General features: G+C 39.2%; 1 protein-coding gene across 2 annotated transcripts; it reads left to right on the top strand.

Annotated features, from left to right (window-relative positions):
* Positions 1-1,798: 1,798 nt before the first annotated feature.
* LOC149006904 (CRM-domain containing factor CFM2, chloroplastic-like) lies at positions 1,799-26,055 on the top strand. Of its 2 annotated transcripts, XM_089167378.1 has the most exons (12): positions 1,799-2,651; positions 3,056-3,587; positions 3,669-3,799; positions 10,462-10,797; positions 11,139-11,295; positions 11,769-12,061; positions 13,523-13,582; positions 20,741-20,959; positions 21,046-21,280; positions 24,416-24,546; positions 24,634-24,869; positions 24,987-26,055. In XM_089167378.1, the coding sequence occupies exons 1-11, from the start codon at positions 1,980-1,982 to the stop codon at positions 24,838-24,840; spliced, it is 2,973 nt and encodes a 990-aa protein (XP_089023504.1). In that variant the 5' UTR covers positions 1,799-1,979; the 3' UTR covers positions 24,841-24,869; positions 24,987-26,055. The 2 variants fall into 2 exon arrangements, with proteins under 2 accessions (XP_089023504.1, XP_089023503.1); XM_089167377.1 differs by having other exon boundaries at positions 24,634-26,055.
* The last annotated feature ends 767 nt before the right edge of the window (positions 26,056-26,822 follow it).

The raw sequence follows: 26,822 nt of genomic DNA on the forward strand, positions 1-26,822 counted from the left end.
GCTTTTGTATAATTTTCAGGATTTTCATTTCATCACAAAACATTTTTGAACACCAATCGGTTACTTGGTTTCCTTCCCGTCTAATGTGGGTGAAACGGACATATATTTCATATTGGTTTTCTTTTTTGTTATATTTTTCACGGGAAACCATATCGTTTATGTATGATTGTATAAATGACTTCGGTATGATCGGACAAACAAACTTTATTCTTCTCATCAATTCCTCCCCAATTTCAATTCAAGCTCCACCTCTACACCAAAATCCGTGATCATAAAAAAGGGAGAAACATAGTGTTATTGTGTTGCAATCCTCACATCAATTTGATACGAAACCCAAACACATCGTGTACGGCATTGCAACATCGTTTAATCGGTAGGGGCAAAGGAACCAATAGATCAAAAAATGGTGGAGGCCTAGAGTAACAAGAAGTGTGGTGTGGATGGACAAGCCTGTCAAGACTCGCCATAATGAAGGGCTGCCAAAGATCCAAATCTTAGGCAACACTTCCAACTTTCTCTACACGATCTAGCAAGGCTCTGCAATAAGGACTTCAACGGTGGTTCAGAGATGACAAGTTTTGGATGAAGGATGTGAGGTGGTTGGTGATGGGTTATGATGATACGATGTTCGTAGTGGAAAATGTGGTCGCCGGTGGGCTCACCGAAGTCAAGAACAGTTGGCTACGATTTTGTAATTCACAAAAACTTGGTCAAATTTTTGAATTTCATTTTGTAAATTTGGTTGCTACTAGGTTTTTTTTTTTTTTTTTTTTTTTTTTTTTGGTTGTAAGTTCCAAAGCTCTTTTATTGCCAAAGAACATTTAGGTAATTTACACTTTAACCTTTAAATAAGTTAAATGGGATAAAGGCTTGTAGGTCATTCTACTCATTACTTAACATAAAATATTAACTGTAGGTAACTTGTAATTTACATATGGGTGCTATGTAATTTACAAAGCAATAGTGGGTGGTCAAGAGTTTTGACCCCAATATAACGGGTGCCGTGTAATTTGCTCTAAAATCTATGAGTATTGATTACTTTTGGGTGTTTTTTGTAGGCATTAATATAAAGCTCCCCCTTGAGGAAGTAAATCATGGTGCCACAAACTGGCCCAGATGAACCTCAGTTCCAAAAAAATAAAAAATAAAAAATAAAAAATAAAAAATAAAAAATAAAAAATAAAAAATAAAGAATAAAAAAAAAAAAATAAAAAATAAAAAATTGGAGGGTTGAACACCATTGTCATTAAAACAATAAACAATTTATATTGCCCTTTGGATGAAAATAAAGATTTAATTCTTTTGAGGGTTGAACACCATTATCATTAAAATAGTGAACAATTTATATTGCCTTTGGATGAAAATAAAGCATCATGCAATGTAAAACCTTTAGAAGTTGCCTACAGCTAGAACATAGACCTAACAATGTACTTATTTATATTTATCTATTTAAAAGAAATAAGTACAATAATTCATTATTGGTCAATAATGAAAAATGGTTTGGTGAATTTTATTGAAAATAAATTATGAAATAAAAAATAAATTTAGTGTAATTTTTTTTATTATTAGAAAATAATAATATTGAGAAAAGAGGGAAAATGGATTTTACAAAAGAATGTGACAATGTGTATTGAAAATAATAACAAGCATTTTACCAAAAAAAAAAAAAAAAAAAAAAAAAAAGCAAGCAAGAAGAAGCTTTAGTTCTCCCTTTTTCCGTCAGAAAGGCCAAGTGACGTGGCATTTTGCCCTTTCCCCCACCCACGGTGGGCCCGTGGCCTACCCAGTTCTACACTTCTACGGCTCCTCCTTGAGCAAGATGGCGGGCCGATGGACGAAATCTTATCTCCGTTATACGATTTTGGTCGCCTTCAACGGTTATCCAAACTTCCAATGTGGAGTAGCCGGAGAGTCAAGAAGATACTGAAGCAGAGGCAGTTCGACGAAAACTTGTTTTTCATTTTAGCGTTTTATCAGTAATGTTGCTTCCTCAATGTCACCACCACTCTTCATTCACCCCAAGAACCCTAGACTCAGCACCTCTATTCTTGTCTTCTCCATCTTGTAAAACATTATTATTCCGAAACACTAAAACCCCGCAGTGGATCATTCGGTGTTCTACAGTCGATGCCGAAACCGTAAGCAAGTCTGCAATCCAAAGAATTTCAGAGAAGCTCCGTGGTCTTGGTTACTTGGACGAGAATTCGAAAGAAGTCGAACAGGCCAATACTGGTCATGGCTCTGCTGGTGAGATCTTCATCCCTTCAACTCACCAGCTGTCCAAATACAGAGCTGGTCACACGCTCGATCCAAGCTGGAGCACTCCAGGGAATCCAGTTCCGAAGCCGGGCTCAGGAACAGCAATATCGAGATTTCACGAATTGAAAAGTGAATTACGGAAGCAAAAGAAGTCGGTTCTCAAAGAGGAGAGACGGCCTACTTTAGCAGAACTTACCATCCCAGAGCAGGAGCTCAAAAGGCTTCGAACCCTTGGGATTGCTTTGAAGAAGAAGTTGAAGGTCGGTAAGGCTGGAATCACGGAGAGGATTGTTAATGGAATTCACGAGCGATGGAGGCAGTCTGAACTCGTCAAGATCAAATGCGAGGATATATGCAAGATGAACATGTTGAGGACTCATGAAATCCTGGAGGTTAGTTTCCTATTTAAATATTTATTAATATGTTTTATACGCCAAATATCGAAACATTAACACCGATACTCGGTTCAGACATTGATGTAATCACTGCAATCATTTAGTAATTAAAGAATAAATTGAAATCGACATATGTTGAGATTGATGTAATCACTGCAATCATTTAGTAATTAAAGGATAAATTGAAATCTAGTTCCTTATTATTTATATTTTTTATGGTCCAGGACTTAGGTTGATCCTCGTGGATGAGGATCAGTTCAATATACAAATCTCTTCTTCGCTGTATGTATATAAGCTTAAATTTTCTGACTTTAATGTTTTCATACTTCTCTGGCATGGAACTCTATCTGGTAAGAGAGAGTTTAAATTGGTTCTAATCTGATTTGCTCTATTGTTCCCAGAGAAAATCAGGAGGGACGGTTATATGGAGGTCTGGAAGTTCCATTATTTTGTACAGAGGAGCTGACTATGTATATCCATACTTCTTGTCTGACTCCAATTCAACAAGTGAATCTCCTCAAAATAAGGTATCAGCAGAATCAAGCTTGAATTCTCATGCTGATGGTACAAAACCTACCAGATCATTATACACAGTTGGTGCAGAGTCTAACCAACCAGCCCCTTGCAATGGGATTCATCCTTCACCATTGGTACGTGGAGTTGGTTCTCCAGCTAAAGTACGATTCCAGCTGCCTGGTGAGATCGAACTTGCAGAAGAAGCTGACCGTCTATTGGATGGGTTAGGTCCACGTTTTACTGATTGGTGGGGATGCGATCCCATGCCGGTGGATGCTGATTGTTTACCAGCAATTGTTCCTGCATTCCGGAAACCATTCCGTCTTCTCCCATATGGAATAAAGCCTTTACTAACCAGTGATGAAATGACCATCTTAAGGAGACTCAGTCGGCCCTTGCCGTGCCATTTTGCACTAGGTAAGAATGACGTTTTTGGTTCTATCTGTTACCATGTCCACTTGTTTGACCACACTGCTACTTGCGTTCACTGATTCTCAGGGAGAAACAGGAACCTGCAAGGATTGGCAGAGTCCATGATTAACCTCTGGGAAAAATGTGAGATTGCAAAAATTGCAGTTAAGAGAGGAGTTCAAAATACTAACAGTGAAATGATGGCTGAAGAGTTAAAGGTTGGTAATATCTACATGGTCTTTCTTGTATGTACTGTGTGTGAAAAGACTATTGATGCTTTATGAACAATTTTGTGCTGCTTAATGCCTTTCTTTGTTGGTATTTGTCAATTTGCTTGGCTCTTTAACCAATTTGTGGTGTCTTTGAGCTATGGATTACGACCACAGTGAAAAATGCATGAAATGCAGCAAGATGGAGTATTAAGATTGGAAAAAACCTGTCCTGCTGTCTCGATGATGTCCATGCGATGGAAGTTCAGTAGATAGCAACAGAATTTGTTTAGTTTGTAGTAAGTTGCTCTTTAAGATAGTTGACTGTAAGATACAAAGTCATGGATGGTTGGTATTGTGAGGGAGACAGGGTGTTGATGTGTATATTTACTCAACCTGTCCATTACACTTTGAGCTTTTAGGTGAAGCAGCAGCAAATATGATATTGGAGCAGAGAAGTCAATTGGTTGACCATGGGAAAGCGCGAAAATAAGGTGGGTGGCATGTGGAACATTGGGCTGTATGTGTGGGGGGTGTATTAACGTTGCCTTACCCTAATAGTTAGAGCTTTTAGGTGAAACAAAGTAGGGATTTCAAGTATTCAGGGTAGCGCATTGGAATTTCTAAATCTCTTCTGCCTTAGGCTGCGTTTGTTTGATGGAATAAAAGTGGGGTGGGAAAATTCTTGAAAAAAGTGTAGATTTCTTACTTTTCCCTTAAATCCCAAAATTGTAGATTGTTTGGTTGCTTGGGGTGGGAAAGTGAGAGACAAGCTTCCTTGAATCAAGGAAACTTGTCTGGTGATGTGGCAGCCCAACTTTCCCACCCTAAGCCATTTTAAAACCCCACAAATTTGGTGGGATTTTGAAAAAGTTTAGAAAATTAAAAAGTGGGACCCACCACTATCACTTTTTCACAAAACCCTTTCCTTTCCTTCTCCCTCACCCCACTACACATGGGGTCCACATGTTTTTTCTCCCACCCCTTTTTTCCCACCCCACCTTTGCAAACAAACACAACCTTAGTGTTTCTAGAAGGAAATTCCGTGTGAGATGGACCATGAGATTTAGGCCTGCATATGCAAGGGAGTATTGATGAATACCTTGACAGGGCTAATGGTTAGAAATTTTAGATGCTACGATAGTGAACATGGTATGGAGCAAGAAGGTCAGGTGTTCAACTTTTGAAAGTACATTGGAATAATTTTCTTGACGTTTCTTCTCCCTTGGTGCTATGTAAAGGAAATGCTGCATGAGCTCCATGTGCAAGGACTATGGGATCTTGATGTTCACATGTGAGGGACTATTGACTTCTGGAATTTCATTGTTTTTGGTTGGTATTGTTGGAGTTAGTTTACTTGGTAGCTAGTAATAAAATTAGAAGAAGATAATAACATTGCTGTAGCAGAGTCCACAAGATACTTGATTCCTCCTCCTATCAAAATATAATTGTAGGGTAAATCTCTTGATATATCTATACTCGAAATAGAAGGGAGTTCTTACCTGGATTCGCTTTTTCCCAATATAAAATTATCATAGCGGAAGTTAATTTGGATCCACGTCTTTGTTTCTCCACAAACTCGTCACCGGTTTGATTTCACAATCACGAGGAGAGGGAATGTAGTCCACAACCCAAATTCTTTGTGGATGGAAGAAAGTAGGGACCAAGAATGTGGAGAAGGAGATCCACGAAGTATCTCCTTTCTGCGTTTTCTTGGAGAGAGGGAGCCGCCTTTCAGGAAAAACTCACGTATCCGTAATGTAATCACCCAAGTGATGCAGTGGTTACCAAAATATCTAATCCTATATTTTGTAACCGCCTAAAAGTGAGTTTTCAATTTTGCCCTTAGGCATATTATAATTAATAAAACCCAACATCTCCCCTTTGCACAAGGGCAAGTGTTAATCTCTCTGTCACAGTGTCCCAGACACATTTGTATATCCCAGATATACACATTACATATTCAATCTCTCTATCACAGTGTGTCCCAGACACATGTATATCCCAGATATACATATTTTGATCTCTCTGCTATGTATCCCAGATACATAGACCTCTTGTGTCCCAGACACCATCATCCACAAGTCATACTGACAAAATGGTTGTGCGACCGGTGATATACCTGCACGCGTGAGCAAACTAGAAACCTTCCTAGAAGGCCAGAATGACACATCACTCAAAGAAACACATCAAATAAGCATTAACATATCACAGTGTCCTAGGTTTATTCAAATTCATCAGACTAAAGGTATCTCGATCCCTCTGAGAGATCACCTTCTTGTCCTTAAAATGTTCACTACTGTAACACATACAATTGGCGCCAACAAACACTTTTAGGGTGTAGTTGAATCAAACCTTTCCTTTCGCCCCAGACCATCACTACGCTTGGGATTGACTCCTTTACTAATAATGCCCCTTTAGGTCAAATCAATCATGACCATAGGTAACATCCCAAAATAGCCACATCAACCCTTTGTTTTATGATGTCGTCGAAAGTCAATAAGAACACTAATGGACTATAAGGTCCAAGACTCACACAATGAAAGGAGCATGGATCTATCCTCTCATTTCCAATGAGTGTTAAGCACACAGAGTATGATATACGTGTTATGGTGGGGCATTCCATACACAATAGAACGTATGTCCCTCTCAACACCATACAGGTCTTAGTTTAGTTGCAACCTCTTGCGCTTAACCTGAGTTTATTTATTGTCACCACCCTAGTGCCACATAAAGTACTCGCACTTGGCTTCTATAGGCAACATGAATAGTGGGTCATGTCGATTCTCTTTATAATAGAGCAACTCATCTTGATTCCAAATCAAGGCGACAACATGATTATGAATTGACCTACACAAGGTCATTCACAATCTGTCTCATCTCTGCTCGCCTCTAAGGCGCCAGAGGCGAATGCTCGTGTGAGTGAGCCATTCTTTTGCCTATTGACATATCTTGTTTTATGCTAGAAGAACACAATCACACAGAAAGTGGAAAAATAAATGCTGGAATGAACTCATGTTACTCAATAATAAGAAAGTTTTACTACAAAAAATTAAGTCACAATCTACGCAAACCCAAGGATTTTACATAAGAAATAAAAACATCTTTGGCTATTGGTTTGGTAAGGGGGTCAACTACCATCTGACTAGTAGATATGTGCTTAAGTACAACTTTCTTCCTTACTATAATGTCTCTAACAAAATAATCTAAATTGTATATGTTTGGTCTTCCCATGATACTTGGGGTCCTTGACATAGCTAAGAGCTGCCGTACTATCACAGAAGACAAGGGCAGACTCTTTGAGTGTCAACACAAATTTAGTATGTTGTAGGAATCTCCTTAACCAAATAGCCTCTTGAACCGCAGCTGAGCATGCCATATACTCTGCTTCTATGGTCGAGAGTGATATACAAGTCTGCTTCTTGCTACACTACGAAATAGCCCCGTCATTCAACAAGAAAGCATATTCAGAGGTTGATTTGCGCTAATCAATGTCTCCAGCCCAGTCGACATCGCTATAGCCAACCAATCGCAAATCCGATGCGTAATTGCAAACCAATAGATACTCTGGTGGAGAAGGGTTTGCATTTGAGCCTTGATATGGGTCCTAAGACTCCAGAGGAGAAAACCAAGATGGAAAGAGTTCCATATTCCAGTGTAGTGGGTAGCCCTATGTACGCTATGATCCAGACACCTTCCCTTATGCGTAGTACCCTTTTTGTCTAGTATCCTTATCCATCTAGGAATACCAATCCTTATGGGATCCCTACCGACTGCTGGATTAATACCCATAACCTTATGGTCATCTACATATGATAGAGCAAATCCCTCTTGTGTCTCCTCACGGGATGCCTACCGATTGTTGGATGCTCACGAGCCCAACCCTCATCATATGCAACCCTACCACTAATGATACACCAGCAAGTTTGTCTCCTCAAGAGATGGCTACCGATTGTTGGACGCCACCAGCCCCTACTGCTATCATGGGTTACTCGGCTTCTATACCCATGCCGAATGGGTAGTAGCATGCAATTGGGTGACCTAACCATCCTTTTAGACATCCATAATATGCATTGACAACAGTCACAACACCATATCATCACTAAAGGCACCAAGGGCAATGGCCTAAACTACTACCCCTGATGTATGATGATAAGCATACAAGGTATATGAGTTCCTAACTCAAACAAGCATTCCATCTCATTATATCATTAAAGTACAGCAATGAACAACAATAAATAATCATTCCTAGTGCACTCCAAATGTTAAGAATGCTCTAACAGTATATTCCAGCATATCAGTACATCAAGAGTATGCATTACATATTAAAGAAAAACATAACAGACCATCCAAGCATAAGTGTGTTGTTTTCCCTCACCTGAACAACATCCAAAACCCTTTTAAAGCCTTAGGATTACTCAACCAAAGGTTCTAGCAGATCACAATAAGCTCTAGTAACATGTTCATGCATTTACAATTAGGTTTTAGAGTCAAAATAGCCAAAAACATGCAAACCAAGACTGCAAAGGGGGTGGTTGGTCAAACCAGCCAGTGGGCGGTCGACTGCCCTGACCAGCCTCCTGGTGCCTCGAATAGAACTCAAATCTGAATTGCACATCTTCAATCCCTGATCCTTGACGGGTTCTGGGTTGATCCAGGGAATGCACTTCATCTCTGAACCACTATTCTAAACACCCAAACACGAAACTAAGACAAACCCTAGAGATCTCTCAGATATAAAATTTTAGAATCCTTTACTTGAAGAATTTCATAGTCGGATTAGATGCTATTCTTATTCCTCATGTATGATCTAATTAGGATTGATGGAAAACCAAGGTTTCCCAATCAAATCAGAATTCCAACAAAGGTTTCCCAAACCTAACTCCCCCAAAACAAAGGATTATTTAAATAATAGGTAATGGGAGAGTCAGTTACTTACCTTCAAGATTGAGAAGACGTCAAAGATGTGTGATTCCTTCTGCAAGAATCGCCTTCCTTTGCTCCCACACGTGCTTTCTAACTTCCTCTTGGGTCTCACGGCCGTCTAGGATTAATGACGAAGTCAGGGTTTAAAGAACTTAAATAGGGGTGTCGGGAGAAAATATCCCAAATTTGCCTATACTGTCTGACCAACCGCCTAGGGGGGCGGCAGGTTGGTCAGTCAACTGCCTTGACCAACTGCCCCTAGTACTTTTCAGTACTTAGGTGGTTTTTCAGTCTAGTTGGACCCAAATGCTTTTACAGTGCTAGAATCATTCTACAGGCTCATACCTGGACAAGGGTGTCTCCCAACTTGAACACTTGCGAACTGGAAATCCACCTGCCCAAACCATCCGGTTCCATGTTGGATCTTCTTCCTGTTTCCAACAAAGCGGCAAGACCACAATCTTCACCATCCATATCTATGGGTTCTGATGCTAATCCAATGGTCTCTAATTCGATGTCTCAAAGTTTCTTTCTACTAGATCCTTGGGTTCTCGGACTTGCAAGTAGGGATTCAGAATAGGATCCTAGGGGTTATCACACAATCAAGGGACTAGAGGATAGCAATCAGTAGAATATGTCAACTGTAGTATTGTACCGGCATTATACTTGTAATCGGAGCATTCAAGAGGTAAAAAAGCAGCAGAACAAATGCATATGAAGGGCCTTTTCAGCGGCAGCTTCCAAACTCAAGGGTACAAAGAGGACAAACTCAAAATACCAGGGCTCAATGTACAGCAGATCAGCATAGGGATAGGTTACGAATAGGGTTATAACGATAGTACCTTAGTGATGAACCAAAGGTCAAAAAATAACAGGAAGAAATAAGGCTGGTTGCCTGGTTACCAAGGGGATCACTTGGATCCCCTATCTCACTTACTGGGATCGACAGACAACTTCCTTCAGACAGATGCTAACCCAATGTCCAATCATGTCACTGACTGTATTGTCTTGTGTCAACCCCTTTTGGAAGAATTAGTACAGAACAAAGACTGTTCCAAACAGAAACGTGCCAATCTTAGGCTTATGCCCCCTTAACACTCCCCCTTCCAATCCCCTTCCCCACTCGACGCCAAAAAGATAAAGAAAAAAAAAAAAAGAGAAAGAGAAGAAAGCGGGGGAAAAAACTAAAAAAAATGTTGAGGGTACTGAAAATCTCCTTTTGACAACCTTGCTTCATCCTATCAGTTTCTTGGGGAAAGCAAATAAAGGTAGTTCCTTCTATTAAATGGAAAAAAGTTTACTTTCGGTTCAGTAAATTAACTGTCTCCTATTTCTCAGAAGTGGATTATTGCTTTCTGTTGAGTAAAATATTTGCTTCCTATTGCATGAGTCTTCCTCCATTGATGGATCTTCCTCCCCCCCACTTTTTTTTTTTTTGGGGGGGGGGGGGGGAGGGAGGGGGATCATAATGCATGCAGTCTTACCCTCAGTTCACGGAGAGGTTGTTTCCTGAATCACTTAATCATTAACTTCCGTTAATAAATTGTCTGTCTGTTCCATCTCTCTTTTTTTTTAGTATATAAAAATCTTCATATAGTGTGTAGCCAAGGAGTTAATGCTTATTGTTCATCTTATTTAACTTTTGGAATGTTATATATATAATTTTTAAGGAAAACAATCATTTGGAGAACATTTTTAGAGGCTGATTATACAAACATATAATCATGTTGAAATGCATTTTGCAGCGGTTGACTGGAGGAGTGCTTCTTTCAAGGGATAGGGAATATATTGTCTTTTACAGAGGAAAGGATTTCTTGCCAGTAGGAGTTTCTTCTGCACTAAATGAGAGGAGGAAGCAAAGAACAGGCAAAGAGAATATGGATATTAGTTCATCAATTGGCACTATGTCTGAAACTGTTGAAAGGACTAAGGAGTTTACTTCTGTTGATGGAATTAAAGAAACAAATGACAAACGAGAAAGGGAGGTTCTCTACAAACGAGAAAGGGAGGTTCTCTCTAGAGAACACAAAGGCAGGTCAACAAAGTCAGCTATTGAAGTCATTAACAAGAAGCTCTCCGTGGTATTAATCTCTTGAGATGCTACACTATGTGCTTATTTCCTACTTCCTAGTAAAGCTTATTTGTAAGGTGCAACTAGGTGTCACCAGAGTGATGAAATAAGAAGTTGTAACCTTCTATTATTGCCCGCACTGTATTATTTAGTGCAAGGGTAGCCAAGGTGTTTCAAAAGGTTAAGAGTTATTTATTTCAATATTTATCTTAAATGAAAAGACTTATCCTTGTTGAGAGAAAAAGTGTAATCTTTAAAGGGTAAGTGAGGTTACAACTTCTTAGGCAACCACTATGTTCAATAAGATTTTCCCTTGTTTATCTTCTTTTGACTTGCTTGTTTCTCTAAAAGGCGTTAGAAAAGAAAGCAAAGGCAGAGAAGCTTCTAGAGGACCTAGAGAAAGAAGCTGAGCACCAGAAACCAGAAATAGACAGAGAAGGTATCACTGAAGAAGAAAGATACATGCTGAGGAAGGTTGGCCTGAAAATGAAGCCTTTCTTATTGTTGGGTGAGTTATGCAATTTATTGAAGTACTGTTGAACTCAAAGCAGCTGTTAAGAATTAATGCTCTGCCAATTTCATGTGAGGACCCCTCAAAACCATTCGGGTGAGTCTTCCATAAAAATGGACCCATTCTCTTTTGCAAATGGACCTTAAACTCTATGGTGTTAGATTTTGTAATCTGTTTATTTTTTCTTCTAGTCATCTTGATCCACCCAAGCGCATCTACCTTTACTGGATTAAATAAGATCAGTTTTTAAATTCTTGATTGCCTGTGCATTATAAGTTACCTCTTTATTTATTAGCCCTTCTACCCTCACTGGATTAAGTAAGATCAGTTTTTAAGATTCTTGGTTGGCTGTGCATTATGAGTTGCCACCCTATTATCTCGTTGCTTTACTGACGATTCAGAAAAGTTGCCATTCAAGCAGCCCCCCTGAGCCTTGATTACTGACAAGCTTCTTCTTTATGCATGTGCAGGTAGACGTGGAGTTTTTGATGGGACTATAGAGAATATGCATCTTCATTGGAAGTACAGGGAACTTGTGAAAATAATTTCTAATCACCGGAGTATAGAAGATGCTGGTGCTGTAGCCAGGACTTTAGAGGCCGAAAGTGGGGGGATACTGGTTGCAGTGGAGAGAGTGAGTAAGGGCTACGCGATCATTGTTTATCGTGGGAAGAATTATGTACGCCCTATTGAATTGAGACCTCGAACCCTCTTAAATAAGCGAGAAGCAATGAAGAGATCATTGGAGGCACAAAGTCGTGAGGTGAAGTTCTTCAACTTCTAAAATATTTGAAGGTTAATGTGATTAGGACCTAGAAAGTCTTCAACTCATCCTGGTCCGTATCTGTTATAGTTGTGGTGCAATTACAGAAAGTATATAGAGTCAAGATCCCTTATTCGGATCTCCTCAGAACCAAAGAAACCATTTGATGACCCTAACTGAGTGATTTGCGTTTCTTTTGGATAGCACAGGACCCACAGTCTCTTGGACCGTGAAATGAAGGGACAGATTGTCTCCCAGATCTTATATCGATAATCAAGGATATATAATATGTTTGATTTTGGGCTTGAAGATTTAGGGGGTGCCATGGATGGTTAACAAATTTGCCCTTTAAATCATATCTATCACATGTGATTCTGGAATCATATTCATACATGTAAATACAACAAAGCAACAACTTATCCTCAGCCTGTCTAAATGGGGTTGGCTAAACAGATCCTTGCCCTCTAGTCAACTCTATTTGAAATTATTCTTGATGTAAGGCCTAAGCTATCACGTCTTTCCTTACAATTTCTATCCAGGCCATTCTAGGTCTGCCCTAGCTTTTTCAGTTCCTTCAACCTGAATCAAATCACTCCTTTGTATTGGGGTGTCCAATTCCTTCTTCAGACATGCTTATGCCACTGCAAAGCTACTCCTAAGTCAGTTTTAATATGATCGTTCCTCACTTTATTCTTCCTATTTTTGTCACTCATCCATCGTGATCCCCATCTCTACTGCATTGGGTTATCCATATGTTGCTTACTAATTGCTCAGCTTTATGCAACATCATAGGCAGCCACATGGTTGTTCTGTAAAGTTTTCCTTTTAATTTTTGAAGGAATAAGCCGATTATGCAACACTCCAGACATGCCACTCTGGTTCTTCCATCCTATATATCGTATCATCCTCTCTATTTATTTGTGACTGAGCCCAGTTTCCTAAGATGATTACTTTGTCAAATCTCTTCTTATTTTTCATCACTTTATTATCTATTTTTGTGTGTCCAAATTTGCACACCATTTGGTCTATCTTCATTCTTGACTTCAAATATTTTGATTCCAAGGCTGATCTCCATAACTGCTATTTAGTGATAATATCTTTTTTGTCTCTTCCATTGAAAAGATATCATAACGAATTACATACACCCTGGAATCATAGTATCATACACATGAATGAGAAAAAAAAAGGAGGGGGGGGGAGAAGGGATACCCAGTGCAGGAGGCTACCACCATTGTGGGTCTCGAGCTGGTACAAAATCATAATTTATGTAGCATTAAAACTACTTTCACAAAGAGACTGTCCAGACTCACACCCCTACTTCCACAAAGGGGAATTATTTGTTAAATGTTTGGTTTGATTATTGCTTGCAAACTCTTATCTTTTTATATTTACCTCTCTAACTTTAATTGTAAATTTATTTGGTTTAATTGTCTTATTTCTTTTCCCATATGATTGATGTAGTCTTTGAAGCTCCACGTCTTGAAGCTTACCAGAAACATTGAGCAATTGCAACTTAAGTTGGTGAGATCTCCTCTCTTTTGGCAGTGACATTTTTTCTCTTCTACCTCATTTTTATAGCAATTCTTTGAGAAGACATGTAAAGTAACATGGTGCACTCAATTGATTATAAGATCTCTGTAACAAAAGTTGCTGTTTAGAAAGTCAGAGCAGAGACAATGAAGAGAAGTAGTGGAGGAGAAGAAAAGGTGGAGAAGGGGAGATCAAACCAGCTTTGGAATAAGCTCCCTGCAATTCTGGACTTAAGTTCTAGAATCGCAGGCCCTTTATTTATATAAAGAGATTACATAGATCTTGACAGAATATTCTGTCCACTTTCCAAGAAATAGAAAGACTGAAAAATAGTAATTTTTAGGACTTACTTCAAATCAGATCTAAATCTATGTTTCCTAAACTAATTACATAGGAAATTTGGAAATAAATTAGTGCCAAATCTAACTTGCGACACCTAGCTTAACACCCAAGTAGCTAGAAACTTCATTCGTCTTGAGCACAAGTAGCAATAGCAGACAGCCAGACACCGATAAACATTGAGAGAACTTCACCTTGGAGATAATCGACAATTTCAATAAATAATCTTAAATGTTGAATCCGTCCAGCAATATGGATGATTGGCGATAGTGAACATGGATCCACAAGGCTAGCAGTAATAATAATTTCATAAGCATTATCCAAATAATGCCAATAGTATGAAGTAGCAATTGTCTCAAAAGTGTAGCGTCTCCAATGACTACAACACAAGAGGCAGGTAGGAGGCAGTAGATAGAAATTCTACTCAACCAAAGGTAGAAATAGAGCCTCAAACAAAAGTCTCTACAGGTCAAAAATAGGTTTATGCGAACCAAGTAGGTAGGAAAAAAACAGTTACGGTTTCTTGGAACCAAATAGGTAGATAAAGAGCAATATGGGTTACTATAGACCAAGTAGATAGGTAAAAGACCATATGTGTTACTGAATACTGTGGACCGAGGAGGAAGGTAAAAGGCAGTATGGGTTTGCAAGCCAAGTAGGTAGGCGAAGTTAACTGCAAATCAAGTAGGTAGCTGTTGATGTAGCCATATAGGTAGTATTAGGTCACTATGGATCAAGTAGGTAGTAATTTTTCTTGTAGAACATCATCCTAGGATAAAGCTTTGAGTAGATAAAGAATAAGTCTAAAATCTACCCTTCACGTGTAGCATTAGAGGTGAACAATTGATTACCAAATCTCACTAGAACCGCAAATAAAACTTGTTATATATTCAACCATCCCCACACAATGACAAAGAAGTCCCAAACCATTGTGGTCTATGGTCTACCAAGTTAAGATAATGGCAATTTAGTTACTAACTTGATTGGAGGATGCCAGCAATTCAACCTCATAAGCTAGTCAAAATTAAATATACAAACCAAAATAAAATGTAGCAGATATTAGGTAATCCAGCCAGCAGTTCTTATCTAACTGGTGGATCAAAATTGATCTTCAAGGTGATCTCCAGCACCATAGATGATCACAGAATCATTAAAAATAGAGCAAATATCAGCTGTGGACTTTGATTCACCCATAGATTATAACTCAAACTGGGAGCTGTATCTGCAGTAGATCTTATCAATGTAATTCTACCCATAGGCTGTCCCAGCAATGTATCTTTAAGCAGAAGAGGTAGTACTCACACAATTCAAGACCCAGCAATATATTGTAAAACCAAGACTGGATCAGCAGTGTGTGTCAAACACAAGGCTGTTGTAGCAGTATATTTCAAATCCAGAGGCATACAAAAAGGTAAAAACAGAAGAACAGAGGCATACTCAGCTATACTAGCAGTATATTCCAAACCCAGACGTATACGAAAGGCAAAACCAGCAGAACAAAGTATGGTTCATGTCCGACCAGCATGGTAATAGGGATAAGAATAGGTACCTCGGTGGTGGGACAAGATTCAAAGGAGCAGATTAAGATGACAATAAGATAAGGGGCTTGCTGGTTACCAAGTTTCTGTAAAACAGAGCAGCCGCGGGTAATAAGAAGATCATTCCATGAGATAGAGCAGCGCTTGCGGAGGGTGGAGAAGCACTTTCAAGTAGCAGTACATGGATTGGTAGCGGTCAGGAAAAAACCCAGAGAATATATATTAGGTGAAGACTCTCATCGCAGATCAACAGCAAGACAGATCAGTCTTGGAAGGTTTAATCCTTTATCTCCATGATTGTCTAATCAGAATTAGTTAAGAAAGAAGGCACAATAATATATGTATGACTCCCAAAATTGCAGAGGAAAAATAGCTGCCCAGGGATCAGATTAATGCTCTGATAACATGTAAGAAAACCTGTAATTTAGAAAGTCAGAACAGAGACGATGAAGAGGAAGTAGTGGAGGAGAAGAAGAGGTGGAGAATAGGGAGAAGGGAAGATCGAACCAGCTTGGGGAGAAGCTCCCTGCAATTCTGGACTTGAATCCTAGAATGACAGGCCCTTTATTTATAAGAAGATTACATACATCTAGACATATACTCTGTTCACTTTCCAAAAATTAGAAAGACTGAAAAATAGTAACTTCTACAGTTCAGTTCAAGTCAGATCAAAATCTAAGCTTCCTAAACTAATTGCATAGGAAATCTGGAAATAAATCAGTAGCAAATCTAGCTTTGACATCCAACTATCCAAGCAACAAAAAATAAAAGGGTAAAAGTAAAAATTCGTTATCGTTCAACAATCTCAAATTCCAATTCTGAATCACATAAAGGAATCTTGTCATGGGCAGAATTCAATAAGGTTGTGGAAACCAGCAAAAACCGAACTGAATGTATTTGCTATTTTTAGTCGGGGACTTCCTATTGTGGTAGTGCTCCTTAATGGTGAATCTCGGGATTAAACATGTATCATTGTCCTTTTCTGTTTTTCTGATTTTCTTATGATGTCTTTTAGTTTCTTTTTCTTCTGAAACCCCGCCTACTCCCCCACCCTCCCCCCCCCCCCACCACAAAAAAAAAAGAAAAGAAAAAAAAGAGTAAAGAAAAACCACCACACTTGTAAATTTAGAGAGAAATCATACATTGCACTAAACGTATAGCAAGGAATACTATGACAAAGAACTTGAAATTTGGGGAATAAAAACATAAAAAAATTGGGGGGGGGGTTGAAATACATGTCTCCCTCCTCCCTCTGCATGTCATATGAAGCACAATACATGTCCTATGATGTATGGTCCATATATGGCCTCATTCAGACGCCTAAGATGTCCTAATGGTGGGAAGTTCGAGATCTCCGGATAATCAATTAATTCAACTGCTGATGGAAGGGTTGGTGGTAGATGTGGTATAGATATGGTGTGGAAGATCTACTCAACAAACAAAGAAGCACCCTGGTCATCGGCAGGGACAACATAAGCTCCATAATCATAATAAGGTCCTAATGGCTGACTTCAATAGCTGAGAGTGGGAGGGACTCCATAAGCTCCATATCCATAAGGTTCCACTAGTTGTTGACTTCAAGTCTGATAGACAGGAGGGACACCTAAGGTCCATAACCATAAGGTCCGTAAGTCGACCCACTAGTGGAACCAACACTCTTCATAACAATATCATATGACTGGGACTTTGTGGGCCTATGCCATCGAATCCTCTAGAGGTGGAGCCTTTGGAATCAATTATGTTTATCGATCTCATAGAAGTATAGAACCCACCAAGCCCTCCGCATTGACCGTACGGTAAAACCCATATGATGGCGTGTCCTCCCCTTCCCCTTCCTCAAATATGTCGATGAAACATTACGGCCTCGAGATGTAGCATGATTTGAATCATGTATCGCATAACTGAATTGACTCTCACCCGTGTATCTCGGTGGTCGTCCTCCCCATCCTTCATTTTCACGTACTGCTGGTGGTGGATTATTGTCCTGATATGGCTACAAAACGACTGAAACTCCCACTGGCATCCCTAAATACTTTCATCTAATATATAAAGTAAAAAACAATAACTATGTTAATATTGAATAACTTAGTATAAAATTATGAATTGTGAATATCAAATCACAATCTCACCTCCATAAGGATGATTGTCTGTTTAGATGGATCTGGTTCCAACCTCTCCACTATAGTTTGGACGGCATATATCAAATCTTACCTCATCCCGAGCATGTCTTTGTAATGGTACTTGGGATTTAGATAGTATGCTATGTAACAAAAAGCAAGAAAAAGGGAATAGTCAATAGTGTGATAATATAATGAATATTAAATTGATTACTAGACTTAACAACTCACCAGCCATATGCACTGGATGTTGTAGCTGCTTCTCCCATCTATTTTGGATGATGTCGAGGATTTTTTGTTGCCTTGTGGGGAGACCTGAGTAACTTGTTACTTCATCTTATCTACTGTAGCCCATATGTATGGTAGAGTAGGTCTTCTCTGCTGATTTACCATACAAGCTTAAGCATCTTCACCACTATCCCAACATTATTCTAGAAGCTCTCATTGAGTATGATCAATTTTGCTCTCCTTCCTCCTATGGATGAAGAACCCTCCCTGTTAAACCACTGCTCTAATGCAAACATGGTCCTAAGGCCAGTCTTCCTAATCTCAAAGCTCTGCAATGCAATGCAATCCAGTTAGTAGCAAATCTAGATATGCATGGCCTCACTAAGTCACCCTGGCACTTGTCCCTCATCATTTTAGTGCATAGGTGTTGTTGTAGATGAAGGTGCTAACTTGTTGGGCTTGCTCTATGGTCTTCTTCATAATTTTGACCTTCCCCTTGTCCTTTAGCACTAGGTCAATGTAGTGAACAGCACATGGAGTCTAAAAGAGCCTATATTTGTCAGATAAGAATGTCCAAATTAGTAATGATCATTGAACCATCAAGTCATCAACATAAAGTCATAAATTGTATATGTAATATGTATTTAAAAATTAAAATTAGTACTAGAAGTGCAAGTATGTTTTGATACCTTAGGTTCTCCATCATTTCAACCCAGGTTTCTTGTAGTTGGATTGTTGGAGCCGCTACAAGTTGCAATTTGGACCAAATTCTCCACTCCAGCGTCCTTCACCACTAGCTTCAACAATCTGTAGATGTATTTTGCATTCTTCTTTTCACTTGATGCATCTACTGATTTGAGGAACAGTGTCCTCCCATCACAATTCAACATGAAATTGATGATGGACTGTCTAGTGGGATCAGTCTAACCATCAACCATCATAGTCACTTCATAATGAGCCCACATGGGCTTCAATCCATCAATGTATTCATTCGAGACTTGTTTATGCTTAGGTAAATACACATATTGTTTATGCTTTAGTAAATACACTTTATATATCTCATGTGGGGTGGGCCCCTGTATGCCACTCCCAACCCTGGCTATGTCCACAATCATATCCTTATAATAGGGCCCTTGGGTTGTATGTGCTGGAATACTATGGTATATAGCCCATTTGGAGAAAGCATCCCCATTTTCTCATTCACACTCCCCCACAAGTGCTTCAACTTTCATAGGGCTGGATCATTATGAAGAATCTTAAGATCTAGATTTGTAGCATGTGATGATGAAGTTTGGCCCTGTGTTAGGACCCATGGGATAGGAATCTCCTCCCTCACACTCTTGACTCCTCCTCACAGAGATGGCGAGTTGCTTGTGCCTCCCATACCTACTGGTTCTCTAGAGGACCCACAACCCATAGCCCTCTGCTGCCTTCTCATCTCATCAATCCTCGTTTGCTCCCTTCATCATCATTGCCTTCTTATTTGTGCAGAATCCGAGCCAGGCTCGCATATGTACTCTCCTGGCTCTTCTGGATTAAAATCCTGCTCTTCTAGCTCTGGAAGGTCATCTAGGCATGCATCCTAGACTCTTCTCTTTCCTCTTTTGCTTTCCCCCAGCCACATATGAGGCCATTGTCTTCTTGATCTCTAAGAGCACCTTTTGGCATCCTATTACATCCTTACTTGCCCCAGCTAGATGCACCTTCAATATAGTGGCCCCACCTCCTCCTATATGTTTCTTGCAATAATTGCACTCACTCTTCTTCTTATTGGCTGTTAGTGGCCTCCCTTGTTGCTTGGCTATGTTTGACATCTTTCAAAGAGAGTGTTTGATACAAGAAATACACACTAAGTATCTTAAAAAGCATTACAATAAGCTCAAAAAATTATATACATGCTTTTATGAATAATCTCCTATTTTTAAACATATAACATAAATTAATTAGTATTTTTTTAATATTTTAAAATAATTTCTGAAAATATAAAATATTTTAATATTTTTCAAACAATTAAAATTAATAATTAACAACAAAAAAGTCTGATTCAATACCATCACACCATAAATCAAGTGATGGTGTCTCACATTCATCAATTTGAAGTTCATACATGAGTGTAAACATGTGTATTTTAGGAATATACGTATCTTAGAAAATAAATTTTAAAAAGAGAAAAAAATTAGTAATAATATCCAAAAATTAATTTTAACTTCACGTAATCATAGTTCAATACTCAAGACTAAACATATTTTAATTTGAAAGCAATCTAAGTTGATTTGAGGCATAGACAAAACAAAAATAAAAAATGGGAACTTTGTTAACTCATCTTGTTTGATTCTCAAAAACCCAACCATGGAGGAGCAAGAGTCGAGTTGGAATGCAAAGGAGTTGTTAAAATCAACTCAAATGAAGATAGAAACCAAAGAGATCAGAGAAAATGGTGGAAGGGGTTGAAACTCCAATGGGGCAACGAGTGGAAACTATGAAATTTTGCAGGCTCTACTCGAAAAGGTTAACTTTTACAACTGCGCAAGTATTGTTTCTGCTCGTACCAGAATTTCGTGTCGTATTGACCGAAATTTGACAAAATCTTAGCAGTTTCGTCTCGTTTTCTGAAAATGCAGGCATTTCGATTGAAATTTCAATTGTTTCGATGAAATTTATTCCATGGATGCAATACATACTGGTGAAAATATGGTAGAATACTTGCCATGCTAGAAATTGAATTTTAAAAGAATGGTCTAGGATCCAAAGTTAATCGCTTGGCTACAAAATACTGCTGAACCACCTTAGCTATGGAAAAGAGGGAAAAGTTTGTGAAGAAGGCAAAAGATTGTCGGTGCTAGTGTGTACATATCTTTCTTTATGATTTACAATGAATTTCCAACCGTTTAAGCTGATTTGGTTGTTTTCTGGTATAATAACTGAAGCCAAAAGAAGAACATGTAGCTGATTCAACTTCAATGCGCACGAATGACTTGATGGATGCTCCAAGCAATAGCATTGTTAAGTCGAAAAGGATGTCTTCATCTGAAGCAGTTTCCATTGATGAAACGCTCACACATAACTTTTTGGCTGAGGGAGTAGAGGGAGTAAACAATGAACCTTCATTGTACACTGAACCCACCTCTTGTCCTGAGAATTCAAAGGTGACATCCAACAACCTTCCAAATTTCTGTGTTATCTTTATGTTTCTTGTCATTTTTAATATGGCAATCTCCTTTGCTGTTTCCAGTCAAAAGGTATAATGACATATGCTGCCGATGATAATGTTACCATTCATGTCCCTGGCAATGCGATGAAGAAATCAGTAGAATGTGCGAGAAACAATATCAGGTTATCCTCTCAGAGAGGAGAAGAGAAACTTGATCGTGAGGTTTTCTTCAGAGTCACACCTCTTTCCAACAGAGATAGACTTCTTTTACGAAAAGAAGCACTCAAAATGAAAAGACGTCCTGTGCTTGCTATTGGTAATCTCTTATCCTCCCTCAAAACAGTTTACAGCTTTGGCAAATAGAATAGTTAATTGAGCAATTGTTTGCTTGGCTATAGATTTGTATTGAGAATGCATGTTATCAGGTCTCATCTGTTTCTTCCATTAATTGAAATGGTATAATGGACACATTTGGCAATCTATGCAGCCATGAGATCAATGAGCCGAGAAAAGTAAAATCCTCTAGATAATGAAGTTAGTTCCAATGGGGCTGAAGGGAGATGAATGGAACTATAAAAATACAATGTAAATAAATAAAAAACAATAAAACAAACACTAGTTGTGAGATCTACGGTAGCAGGCATTAGGATTGGAAGGAAAAAGCAAATAATATAAATAAAGGGTGACCAAATAGAGTGAGATTTGAAGTGCTGCAACTGCCACAAACACACAAACACCAGCTTATGTGGTGATTATTTCTGCCCAAGCTTGGTGGTGGTTTTCTGGAGACGGTTGTGTTATAGGAGAAAATCAATCCACAATCAGACATATTTATGAACCATCCAATAATTTCATTGAAGCCTCAATGAGATCTGATTTGGTATAATGAATCGATTAAGGATTGGGATCCTTATAAGATTAATTAACTTAATCAAAAGATGCTTTAAGTTGAGTAGGTTGGGAACTTTGTAAAAGGCTTTAACCTTACTTATGAATGCTCCTACAGCTGACAGAAAATCTTCTCAGTGTACAGAGCAGATCAAGCATATGAGAGATTTCTCATGAGAATCAAATAAGCTCACTGGGTTTGAGAAAACAAGGGGGGAGAGGGGAGTCAGAAACAGAAGAAGTATTATCTGTTATTGGGGGAAACAGACAGAAGGCAGCAGCAGTAAGCTATAACTAGTAATGGAGAATTCAAGTACCAGCTGGCTGGAAGAGCCTTCTAGAGTTTATGGTTCTCGAATTTCCAAGTTTCTTTGTCTCTCATGCACGGTCCATTGTTTTGGCCTCTGTCTGGCTCTTGTTTTCCTGTTTTAATTGTTAAGTGGTTTAGTTCTGGATGAAACAGGACAAGCAATTCCAGTCATGCTTTGGAATGTTTTCTTTGTTTTCTCATGATCCTAATTCTTTTAGGACTATCCAGCACTGCTGGTTAACCAGAGGAGTTTCTAGAGATGGCTTTAGTTTCATCTTTCCTATCCTCTCCAGGGTTGACCGAGTCTTTCACATGCTCAGTATGACTCAGGAATTTAATGAATGAAGAAGCTATCTTGCTGCTCTCGTTCTTTGGATTTGGTTGCATAGGACTGATGGGTTCTGGGCTAGCTTTAACTGATTTCTGCTTGATAATGGATTTACTGAGTAAGAGACTTCCATGTAAGTTTTATTCATCAGTTTCTGTTCTAGAATTCCATGTTCTACAGGCAATTCTGTTTCCTTCAGCTTCTGGTTTGCTATTCTGTTTGTGATTTCACCTTGCTGTTTAATCACTAAGTTAAATTCTTAATTGATTTCTGTTTAATCCTTTTAAGGTTTTCCTTCAATTCAACGAGTCTGAGATTTCCTACTTTCAGTAGGATTCATTCATATCTTTAACTCTGGTGTTCAGAATTGCATCAAACTTGGTGGGCTTGATCATCTTGTTGAACTAGACCTTGACTTAAGTTTTGGGTCCACGAGGGAATTTCTATTTTGAGTTTTTCTGATATTTGGTAAATCTGGTCGTGGTTCCTTTTTCTCTGTGATTCTAAAATTTTCAGGTTTTCTAACATTCTACTTTGTTTGAAGTTGAACGACCTCCATTGATTAGCTTAGCCGATCTTCAAGACCGCAAATTTGCAGACTCAAAATTCTAGCACTACCTGAGACCATATGATTTTTATACACAACTTCTACCTCAATATAACAGTCACCATTCAAAATACCAGGTGACCACCTAGTTTTGCCACGTGGCACATTTAACGGCATTGAAATTTCGTGGTCAAACAGACCCGAAGGTCCCTAGTTCACGTCTCAGTTTTTAGCTTAAGCAAAGTTGGTCATGTGGCAAAACAAAACATTAAAAGTTGTAGGATTGTAAGGTTTTAAGGACATACGTGGAAGGGTGTGATGTTAGATGGGAGAGTAGATGATTAAATATGAGCTCAAATTTGACAAGGGGGCTAATTGAGATCATCCCTTATGGTTAGGACTTAGGAACTGCTGCATCAGCTTTCCATATCCATACATGGGTATTACACCCTACAGAAGTACGGGTGCACTCCTCATATACATTCTGCTGATGCGTATTGTTGTTATCATCTTTATGGTCAGCTTCTGTGACCCATTTTTTCTTTATCCACTCACTACTGGTGGGGTGTTTTTCATACTCCAAAGATGCGAGTGGATTGAAACAATGAATATTCGTTAGGTTACACTGTTGTTGCACCATTTCAATCTGCTTCTGTTTGGGCCAGGCTGATGTAAATTCATGCATAGCCTTCTTATTTCCTATGTCTTGAGCCAGCAGCTTGCCCAACCTTAAGTTTCCCATGCAACAGAGCCATCTCGGAATTAGCACCGAACTCTAATATTGAGAGAGTTCAAGGTGGGGTTATTTTGTGGGTCTAGTTTCCCTTTGGGTTTGGACTTCCTCTACCCCTCCTTTCTGTATCCAGTGCAATCTATGGAGGCTTGTCTGCTTGTGCTTTAGCTTTTTTCATCTGTTTTGTGAGGTTCAGTAAAAATGTAACTCATATGCTTCCGAGAAACCAAATGAAGAATCTGATAAGTACCAAAAAATAGCTTTTGTAATTAAAATACTGATAATTGATCACACTGTGGTAGCATTACTGAATTTGTCACCCTTCCTACAGTTGGGCTTCAGACTGTTGTTCAGAGTGATACGTTTAAATTGGAACTGGTGTTAGTTATCACCATTGTGAAATGGAGCTGGTCTTTTGCATGCATGAATATGTTTTGGTAGTGCCACAGCTTTCACAAGTATGTGGCAGGAAATCTTTCTGAATCCCAAGCTACAAGATTGGTGTGGTGGAGTGCCAAATTTGTCATATGACCAAAAAAATAAAGGAGTGCAAAGTTGTCTTCTTGATAGAGATGCTCCTTACTTGTCTATAGATCTCTTGAATTCTAAATCATGGTACTAATACATTTTATTGCTTTAAATCAGGGAGGAACAATGTCGTTACGGGTGTTGCAAAAACATTGAAGACACATTTCCGAAAGAATCGCCTTGCAATAGTCAACATCAAAAACAGGGCCAAGGGAACTTCAACCCAGGAGGTGATCTTCATGCTTGAGGTTTGTCCTGTTTCAATTGCCTCTTTCTGGTGCCTCCCATCTCATAGGAAAGATTTAAGGCACGCTCTCCAATTCTGTTTTTTGCAGCAAGCAACTGGTGCAGTTTTAGTCTCTCAGGAGCCCAGCAAAGTGATACTTTACAGGGGTTGGGATGATAGGGAACAGCCTGGTGTTGATAAACAATCCTCAAGTACCACCCCAGCATGCAACAGAAGGACCACCGAGGAGGTTCCTCCCCAGCTAATGGCAGCAATTAGAACTGAATGTGGATTGCAGAGTAGCCTGGGAGAATAACATTGTACGGTGGTATAGTTTTTGAAATGGTAAGTAGACAACCACACCTGCTAAGCTTCTAATGCTCACAAGGTTTCAAGTTTACTACATACTCAGCCTCAAAAGCGCTCGAGTGGACTTCCACATATGAAATAATTTGACTGTAGGGGTTGAAGGCCTGGACTACTTCAATAACTTGGTTTCAGGTTGGGTGAATCATGAGCTAACTCTGGACTTCAGATCTGCTATGAAGGAGAGAGGTCTGTTGTGATGCAATACTTCCATTTCATTGCACTATTTGGGATCCTATGATTGCGTCATGTCCGCATGTTCGACGGCTTTGCAGCTTTATGCATCCTACGGCATCAGACATTTATCAAATGTTTTAGTTGCTGGCCTGCGTGCATGGACCATGAAGGTAGGTCATACACAACAGAGGGGATGTTTTTGTTGCTGGCCTGTGTATATGGACCATGAAGGTAACCCGTACTCAACAGAAGGGATGTTTCAAGTGTTTCGCTTTCATCAGGGTTGGAACTCAGTCCACAGGTTTCTGGACAAAAATAGAGTGGCCTTGATTGTTACAATCATCTGATGTGACTTTCCACTTTTATTGGCACTGTTTATTGAACTTATTAGACTCAGAAGACTCTAAGACAGCTCTGGTTTAACATGGTTGTCCCATATTCTCTTTTCTGTTCTCATGCTTGGCAAATTCAATTGTATTCTGGCCCTTGTTGGTTCGTTTCTTTTTTACTGAAGCTATTTTCCGGGACAGAGGAACAACAATAAGAAAATATTATAGAAAGGAAAAACCATCGGGTAAGCATTGCAGCTGCGTGGAAGGCTTTCAAAAATATTCATATTTGACTTTTTGACCATGTCCCTTATCAATCTATAGCTGTATCTGGACCAAATCTATTTGATTCAATTTATACATTCTGATTTGTCCCTTCTCTCTTTTGGTTCCAATTTCTCATGTACAGGATGTGCCCTGATTTTGGCTTCTAGCGTTATGGACTATAATTTCATAAGCAGGTGGGGATCGAAGTAGGTATGTTATGTTCTTACAGCTAATTTCAGTACTAGGGAATCTGCCATTGTACATTTAGGATGTGGCTTGGATCAATCAGCATGTGAAATCGATTGATTCTTACTCAACTCCAGTAACTGACCCAGACAATCAGCTTTTCAGATGACCAAAAGACAAGGCTCCCCATGGCGAATCCGAATCATCCCCGTCGCTCCCCGATGGCTTCTTGACCACAAAAACCAGTGGGTCCCACTGGCGGAAAAAAAAAGTTTTTTATTTTATTTTTTCCAAAAGGTGTTTTTCACCGTGAGCCCCACTGATCTTTGAGATCAGGAAGCGTCGGGGAGCACTTTCGGGGTCGTTGATCCGGACTCTCTCATAGTGGGTTCTAGAATAAATCCTAATGCAAAGTCTAATCTGATTTTAGAATCTTAACCATCCACCTTCTACAGTTCAAGTTTGCGAACTTGAACGCCGCTGCTGATGGATCGAAATGGATGGTCGAGATTTAATCTTAGTTAAGATTTGATCTCGACCGTCGGCAGCACAGTAAGTACTGGAGTTCAACCTGACAGTTCTACTACTAAAAACAATTTAAACGTTTAATTTCAGTCATTTTTAATCTCTGGTACCCAATTATGGAAGCTGCCTTGAAAGAACCCGTGAATTGAATTCTGAGACCCACCTGGCCACCTCACTCGCTTTCTCTGTTTCACTTCAGAGTCAAGAGTCGGGAGAAAAACCCGGGTGAAAAGAGAGACTAATAAAATGATTAAACAAACCCTGGAAACTTCGGGTCACAGTGGTACCGTGACCCACATGGGTGTCGGTTCTACCAAGAGGTCAACCCGCCATGATGGGATTGGGCCGCGTAGCGTGTAACACATCATGCAGCTTAGCATGCGTTTGCCGTTTGACAAAGAGGGGATTGGGTGAAGGAGGAGGGGGAAGGGTTTTGAATCTGGAAAAT

This window comes from Hakea prostrata, chromosome 8 (assembly GCF_041222555.1).
Source record: "Hakea prostrata isolate BN-2017 chromosome 8, UWA_Hpros_2, whole genome shotgun sequence".
Taxonomy (NCBI): domain Eukaryota; kingdom Viridiplantae; phylum Streptophyta; class Magnoliopsida; order Proteales; family Proteaceae; genus Hakea; species Hakea prostrata.

Bases quoted from the DNA above. Each gene is read 5' to 3' on its own strand.
- LOC149006904 (XM_089167377.1), top strand. From the start codon at position 1,980: ATGTTGCTTCCTCAATGTCACCACCACTCTTCATTCACCCCAAGAACC. The intron at 12,062-13,522 runs GTGAAGTTCTTC...TGATTGATGTAG, and splicing joins TGGAGGCACAAAGTCGTGAG to TCTTTGAAGCTCCACGTCTT. The intron at 21,281-24,415 runs GTAATCTCTTAT...GCTTTAAATCAG, and splicing joins ACGTCCTGTGCTTGCTATTG to GGAGGAACAATGTCGTTACG.